This window comes from Vidua chalybeata, chromosome 3 (genome assembly GCF_026979565.1).
Source record: "Vidua chalybeata isolate OUT-0048 chromosome 3, bVidCha1 merged haplotype, whole genome shotgun sequence".
Classification (NCBI taxonomy): domain Eukaryota; kingdom Metazoa; phylum Chordata; class Aves; order Passeriformes; family Viduidae; genus Vidua; species Vidua chalybeata.
This window is the reverse complement of record NC_071532.1, coordinates 56976987-56985352: the sequence shown is the minus strand read 5'-3', so window position 1 is coordinate 56985352 and position 8366 is coordinate 56976987. Positions and strand designations below refer to the sequence as shown.

The window sequence follows — 8366 nt, the reverse complement described above, 5'->3', positions numbered from 1 at the left end:
TGCTGTTTTAGAACCATGCACATGAGTAAGCCTCAACAGCTACGGAAATTATTTACCTCTCATCTGACTATGGCACTACACACCCCAAACTCCCACAATAGGTTTAAATCAGAATCAAGAGTTTGCCTGTGCTTTCAAGCTAGCAGCCAGAAAGTAAACACTCCCAGAAGTAAACACTCCATTTTTCACAGTGAGGCTGCCTACCTGTCAAGAACATTGTAAGCACCTAGATACAGACACTCCCCTTTTAATACTGTCCCCTCACTAATCAGTAGATTAGCTAATATTTAATTGCAGAATACTTCATTGTCCCTTGAAGACCTGTAATAATTTTCCCTTCCAGGCTAAAGAAGTGGGGAGATAGAGGGGAAGGCCAGTCTTTGTCATAGCTTCAAAGTTTTCCAGACAGTAAGGCAAGGGGGACCACCTCACCCACAAACTGTTTGCTCCTCTCAGTAACATGAAACAGCATGTTCTGTCAGCTACAGTAGCTTTTACTTAGTGAAAACAATTCTATCAATCCCACTGTGCCTCTCCAGCTTTAAGTCCAGATCAGTTTGGCAAGCTTTAATTTAGTAGTCATGTGCCAAACACTGTATACATGACCATCAATTTATCTATAAGCCTACTGCTTTTGTAGCTTTTCCCCTTTTCCCAATCACTGTGACAAATAAATACAAAAAAGGCTTTCACTGAGAAGTGCTGACAAAAGCTGCTTTCAGCAAACAGTTATCTACTCACATTAATGGACACACAGCAGATGTGTACCAGGTAAATAAATACTGGCAATCTGCTGTCTCGTGAAGGAATTCAGGGATGCCTTCCTTTACTTCTGGATTGCAGTGGAAGAAAATGGTTGAAGACACAAACTTTGATTTATCTTTACCACATCTGGAGTCAGATGAAAATATGACATCCAAATCATCATCTACAATGAGAAGAAAAAATAGTTTACTTCCTTGGGAACAGTGTGTAAGCACTAGACCCTGGAAAAAAAAAAGTAGCTAGCTAAAGGAAATCATTGCTTATGCCATATGAGCACAGGTGAAAACAGGAGATGAAAGTCTTCTCCTTGCACTGTTTTTACGAAGTCTTCCAACTTCAAGCCTTTCAGTCTTCAAGTGTCAAGTCCTAACCCCTATTAAAGCCATATTTGCAACTGAGCTTACACAGAAAAAAAAAAAAAAAAAGAAGAAACCTAAATTATGCTAGACAGACTTTGGATAGCTCTACAGAAATGGATTAGCATAGGTGCTGTCAACCAAGAACCATTTTCTGATGAAGCAATTCACAGAGTGTCAAGCAATTCTGTCTGGTGAGCACACACTTACCATCAACATAATATTTGGCATTTCTGGCAGAACCAACTCTCCGAACACGCCGTTCATTGGTTTTCACCTGGCAGATGTTTGCTCCAAAGCATTCTGGGGAACTTGAGTTTGTTATACCAGAAAGGTGTATTTGATACACATATTGATCACCATTTGCCCGTACATCACCAGAAGCTGTGTACAACCTGAGGAAACAGAAGAAAAATCTATTCTTAAGTCTAAATTCACAGGTTGGGGCTATTCCCAAGACTGGCAACAATGGTAGAGATGCCATCACTGGTTGATTCCAGAGCATGCTGAGTGATTCAGCAACCAGAAAAGATGCAGGACTGTGGCTTGCTCCTTGAAGTAGAAGTAAGAATTATATTTAGCACAGAAAGCAGATTTTTCCAGCTATACTGCCCTCAATGTGTGAGTGAACATGTAAATACCTTCAAAGGTTTAAGATAGTATGAAGACAAAAAAGTGATTCAGTGGTTCATACACACAGACTGTGAGATCCACCTGGTATGCTCTGCAGCTATGATAAATGGCACAGGTTAGCTATCTTCTCCAGAAAGGTAACTAGTTCTACCATTCTGTTGTTTTGGGGTTTGTTTGGGTTTTTTTTTACTCACTTGGAATAAACATCCCCTAAAGAAAAATTTTTCCCAGTTGCAGGATTAATGACTGTTCCATTCACCACCTCTACCTCCTGCTGCTTCACAGCACAAGCTGCACGTGTGTCCCACGTGATGTAGTAAGCACAGTTTTCTTCATCAAACCTACCAAATAAAAGATAGAGCTGATGATTCCAGGAAAGAGTAACAAGTTTTTACCATCTTGAGAATTGGAAAAGACAACTGTTAATGCACATGTGACAATGTCCTGCCTAAGTATCACACCTAGAGTAAGCTAAAATAGTTAAGCAGCACTCAAAAAAAATTGGATTACATTGGATTTTTCTGCAGTTTCATTATTTTAGAGGACTTGGCTGCACCTGAATTTCCTACTGAAAATTCCAGGATTCCCATGGTGTATCAGAGGGTTTTATTGATATATTTTAGCTAGCAAACACATCAGGCTGCTTTTCTGCAGCATGTTAAACCTGCCTTTTATTTAAGCGGGACAAGAGGCATAAGCTAATATCCTGCTTCTGGCTACAACAGGGTAGTATTTTTGCAGTAGCCAGAAAGGACCATGGCCAGGAGCCAGAGGTTATTCTATACCAGCTCACATCATTGCTAGGGACAGGGGGAAGGACATCTTTTCTAGGGAGAAGGGGTCCCTCCTGGGCCAGCATAGCATGGCAGAGGAACCCCAGTCATGTATCATTGTCTTGTTCAAATCATTCAGCTCCTTCTTGTACCCTCTGTCATTGGTATTGTTGCTGATACTGTTTCTTTTCTTATCTCATTTGTTTCCAGTAAATTGTTGTTATCTCAACCTGATCTGTGCCTTTTGTGCCTCCATGTCCCCTCTCCAGTCCTCGGAAGGGGAAAGGGGGGAACAAGCAGTGTGTAGTTTCAGTGGGAGCACTGAATTAGAGTATAGCATTCCTAAACTATGACTGCTAGTCAGACTTTGCTGCCTAGTTCTTTGACTCACACAGAGCATTTTGTTCAGATTTCCAATTCTGCAAGTAATATAGTGTTAATAATATCAAGACGAAACAAAAAGTCCTCAAGCTTTCTTAGTATTTGTGATCATGCATATATACCTTATTTTAGAGAGCTTCTGGTTAAATACACAGTATTGAGGCAGAAATAAACCATGCTTTATTAGCTCAATCACTTACCTGCAAAAAATATTCTTTAATATACAGATTACATTCTTTAATATACAGAATGGTTGTACAACGACATTGGCTACCGACACTGAAAACAACAGCATCCGCGCCATTGTCAGCTCTAATTCAGAAGCAGAATGCTTAAATTTTTTTTTTCCCAGAAATTTTAGGATAAATACAAAATATGATGTTTATGAAAATGAACAATTGCACAAACTCCAGAAGACCCTATGCCTTGCAAGTACAGACCATGGATATTTTAGGGACTGTCCAACAGAGCAGAGAGTTCTTGTCCTGAGATTTAAGAGTTTACTAGAAAGGTACAAAAGAATCAGCCGTGAAGATCAGTGGTATGTAAATTTATTACTCACCTCTGCAGCATGGGCATGCCAACTGTTTTTGCACATTTCAGCTCTATAATTGTTGTTACTTTCTTATTTTTCCTACATTCTTGCCCACTGGAATAACTAATATACAATGTATCACCTAGGGAAAAAAAAGGTGACAAAAGGTTTTCGTAAGCAGCTGTCAGAAATTTCCTTTGCTCCTTGGCCCTCTCACAACTATAGAATCACAGATTGGCTGAGGTTGGAAGGGACTCCTGGAGGTTATCTGGTCCAAACCCCCTGCTCAAGTGGGGTCACTTGGGGCCAGCTGTCCAGACAGGAATATATCCAGACAACCTTTGAATACCTCCAAGGTAGGAAATTCCACAACCTCCTTAGACAACCTGTGCCAGTGTTTGGGTATCCTGACTGTAATAAAAGGGTTTCTTGATATTCAGATAGATAATTCATTTCTTAAAGCTTTAATGACAACACTGTTTATTTGCTTCAATGTTTTCTCATACCTTAAACGTCACATTCTGTTTCCTTTTTTAAACAGAAGATTCACTGATAAAAATATTTCAAAATAAAGGCTTCAGCATAATTTAAAAACTACTACAGCCAGGCTGTAAGATTTAAACCTTTAATCTCTAGCTCTCCACAGGAACAAAAAGTAACTCTACCTGTCACGTTCAGCTTCTGTGTATGAACAAGTCCAAGAACTTGAACATCTCCATTGTAGCTTTTCCTGCAAATACTGGCTCTTTCAGGGCAGCCTGTGGGTCCCTCGTGTACTCTCTGACAGAGGTTCACATAGTACCTATACAGAATGTGGTAGACAAAACTTATTTAAAATTCATCTAGGCTAAACTGAAGCAGTGATACACAAACTTTAGAATCTTCATGGGGAGCTATACAGGTTGCAAGAAACTAAATCTCAAATTAGCTGACATACTAAAACATGTACTAAGGTTTGGCAGATTACTTCTAACTATCATGGTTATATGAAGTGTTAAGCACTGACAGTTTTAAGACACTGAGCAGGGACTAGACAGAAATGCTATGCCACATTAGAACTGTACTGCTAAGCAAGCTCCTCCCTGTGAGTTGCTCATTACTCACGAGTTCCCATTGTGGAAAAAGATCCATGATCCTGTCAGGGAAGACAGCATTCTCAAGTCATATGTTCTGTGTTTTTGGACAAACTTGCACTCCATTTTCTTGGGAGGACAAACAGCTTGAGTCTTCCATTCAAATGTCACAGCACAACCAAGAGTCTCGCTGAGAAGGTATGGGCTCCCAACACCAGCATTTTCATCACATGTAAAGATAATCGTAGATTCCTTTCTTGCAGTTGCTATAAGTGGAAAGGTTGGAAAAAAAGAAAAAGCATATTTTACAGAAGGCTTGCAGGCATGTATGGATTTTTAGTGCAGATAAATCTCTGTGTTAGCGAACACCCTTGTACATAAAGTATAGGAAGTACTTACTGCTACTACAGAATCCCCATTTTTCATCTCCCTGGTAGTTTTCAGTTGTAGCACACCATGGCCTATTCTTCCCTTCTGTAATACATTCCTCATAGGTCTTCCCTTGGTATTTGAAGGGGAACACACAGAGCTCTCCCTTTTCAGTTACTGAGAAGGAAAGGTATAATCTCAGAACTACACACAGTAGAATAGAGGCATATCCATATTCAGAACCTTATTCAAAGCCTGTATTTCAATACTAAAGAAAGGTCAGTGGCAGAGAACAGAAATACTGAAACACTGAATTTAAACCCAATTAGAAAACCAGATGTAGCATACAATTAGCTACAATTATCCCTACAGAAAAGTTGCACTGTCTCTTCCAGGGAGATACATGTTGATGTTGCAGATTAGTATGACGCTTGTGATTTAGCAAAACTGTGTGTTTCTATTGCTGCATGTGAAATCTATGTTGCTTCCTCCTGTCACAACAAAACCTCCTATTTTAAGGGAAAAATATCCTGACAAGTTTTGAACATAAAGAATGGGCCTGCTTTGATCTCACCTGGAGGGCACCAATCACCTCCTGTATATTGCAAGATGACTGTTTCATCCTGGTGGCTATAGTCCATTCTCATTTCCTTTATGTTTCCAAAAGATGACACACCACTTTTAGATGTCAGACACACTGCCCCATCTCTGCATTTTCCCTGGGGCAAGCCTACACTGCACACACCAATGTGGTAGTTGTTAGATCCAGAAAATACCTGTGTAGACAATCAGAAGCATCACAGTAAGTCTAGAGTCAATACTTACAAAATCACACAAGTGCTTCATAAAACCAAGTCTCAGGCAGCACTTGCATAGTGAAGGAGGAAAAGATAACTAATTTTGCAAGTCTGGCCTTCCTTAATATGACAAAACTGCAGATAAAGCACACAGGACCATAGATAAAATATGTTCAGCAGACCTGCTGAAGATTCTGTCAAAGGTGAAGATTTCTCATTCCTTTACCCATCACTGTGTCCATTAACTTCACTCTCAAAAACATTAAAATGTTATACTCTCTAATATTATTCCCTCTGTCAGAAGCCAAATAAGTATCAATACTGACCACAGCACATTTCAGCCTTTTCTTGCACAGAATGCTTAATAGAAACCCTTCCTGCAGTTTCAAAATGTTGTTAGCAATATGCAATTATAAATAAAAAAAAAAATAAATAAGTGACACACCACAAGAAGGCATTACCTCGAATGATCTTCCAGAAAGGCTGGTCAGGTTAAATGTATAGTGTAGTTGTTCATCAATCACAGAGCAGCCCAAAGTTTTCACTTTATCAGGACACACAAGTGGAGTTTCCCACTCAAACACAAATGTGCAGTCAACTTTCCTTATCATCTTGGGCTTACCCTGTTACCAAAGAACACAGGAAGACAATATTTAATTTTTTGAGAGTTTGTTGCTGTTTCTGCACTTTCTCCCTTCCCCAGCAGTTAATCTCAGTTACTACCGTGCTTAGAGTTCATTGATTGTAGGACAAACACCATATTATAACCAGTACCAAAAAAGCTTTCAAGGGAAGTGTATTCTACCTAGCTCCAGAAAACAATCAAGACACATAAGCTTTCTTCTTAATTAGGGTTGAGATTTTGATGTTTAGCTCAGTTGCAAGCAGTAGAAGAGTGAGAGATGTGCTTCTTGATGGCAGAGAGCATTAAGAAATTTCACTGAGTTACGGTTTAGAGAGAATACTGTTTACCTTATCACGTTTTAAACTAAAGTATTAGTATGCATAATGTTCAGAGCTGCCTCAAGTTTCAACTCATGCCCTATGTTGATGGAAAATGGTTTCATGATCTTCAGCATGCTCTAGTTTGACAAACATATCTAAGTGCTTCTCTACAGTTTTTTGAAGCATTAAAAAAAATCAGGAAGTGTTAGTTTCACATCACCACACAAACTCAATTTAGTGTTCTGGTGTAGACACAAAATAAAAACATAAGTAACTAAATGCAAATTTTAAAAGTTTTGTGTGATTATAGAAAAGGTTACAGCATAGGGGGAACACTTCACAGTAATACCTGTACAGTTACACTGGTTCTTGTGTTAGCTGGAGGTACAAGTACAAACTTTAGGATCTAAACAAGGTGCAATACAGCATTAAGTTTAATGACAGCAATGAATTATCACTACGTTACTTCTGTGGAATCTGACGCTTGAAATCATCAGAACCTGTTACTCTCAAACTTAAAGTTCACGGACTCAGTAAAATTTTGGCCAGTCAAGAAAACAAATGATACTTCTTGAAGAGTCTGTTCATACATTACAGAAACAAATTCTTGACTCAGTTTTAAGCAAAGATAACACTGGTTACTATCCACTTTCCATTACACTCCAATATCAACGTTAAGTTTAATAGATGTCTTACCAGACTAGTTCCTTGGCTGCAGTGAAATACAATAACAGAAGTATAGTTCAATCCGTTGTTTATCTGACAAGGAGTAGTGCTGTTGTAAGTGATGTAAACTTCATTTACTGCCTTATTGAACTGGGGAGGTTCAGTAACACGACCAATATCCTACACAAGCAAAAATATGTATTAATAGAATTACAGGACACACCTAGATTCCAGATCAGCCCAGAGATTCAGATCAATTCAGATTCATCTATTTGGTTTACATAGAAGCACAACTACTGCACTTTCGAAAACTTGCATTCTGTAGTCAAAGAACAGCCATTACCTTTCAATACTAATAAAACACAAGTTGAGTGACTCAAAACAGTTTTTCACTGAGCTTGACAAAAGCCAAGGAGTTTCTGCCTCTTAGAGGTAGAATCTTCTTTACATCAATGTGCCAAATTACCAACACATCACTTAAAAATAGCATTAAGAATGGAATAAGATCCCTAGATGACTATGGAAAATAATCACAGCTTTTTATGTCTATCTTCTAGGGCTTGCAAACAAGTCATGAAAAGAAAAAGCTGAGCTCTCTCAAGGTAATGACACAGACAAGTTAGTCAATCCTCTGTAACAGGCTTGCTATTTATGTAGTTGTCAAGTTCTTACATGTGAAAGACCTAAGTGCATTTTGAAGCATACTAGCATCCAGACTGCTTCCAACTGTAACAGGCTATCACAAGATTAATTAAGCCACAGAATGGCTACAACATTCTGCTTCCCAGTATCCATATTTGGCACACAAATTCTTTTCCACTACATGAAAAAAAAAAATCTCTGTAGCAATTTTTAGATTTGTCACTGTATTTAATCTTCTGACATCCAAAAAAAGACCACTGGGGTTCAGTATAGGAAAATACTTCTTCATAGGGAAGAGCAATAAACGGGAACTTTGCAGAGGAGATTTTGATTCTGCATTCCATTTCTTTAATCCACTGTCAAGCCTCTGGTTCAAATCAGGTCTCTACGCAGGGATACTATATTAAACTATTAAGGAAATGCACATTTCA

General features: G+C 38.7%; 1 protein-coding gene across 2 annotated transcripts in view; it reads right to left on the bottom strand.

Annotated features, from left to right (window-relative positions):
* IGF2R (insulin like growth factor 2 receptor) overlaps nt 1-8366 on the bottom strand; it is a 55228-nt gene that overhangs the window by 3259 nt on the left and 43603 nt on the right. For both annotated transcript variants that reach the window (XM_053937252.1, XM_053937253.1), the window contains exons 36-45: nt 7324-7473; nt 6144-6305; nt 5460-5661; nt 4916-5062; nt 4548-4782; nt 4109-4245; nt 3471-3585; nt 1949-2095; nt 1332-1516; nt 742-928 (exon numbers count right to left, since the gene is read on the bottom strand). In XM_053937252.1, coding sequence (XP_053793227.1) covers nt 742-928; nt 1332-1516; nt 1949-2095; nt 3471-3585; nt 4109-4245; nt 4548-4782; nt 4916-5062; nt 5460-5661; nt 6144-6305; nt 7324-7473 — 1667 coding nt within the window. The remainder of the gene's footprint in view (nt 1-741; nt 929-1331; nt 1517-1948; nt 2096-3470; nt 3586-4108; nt 4246-4547; nt 4783-4915; nt 5063-5459; nt 5662-6143; nt 6306-7323; nt 7474-8366) is intronic.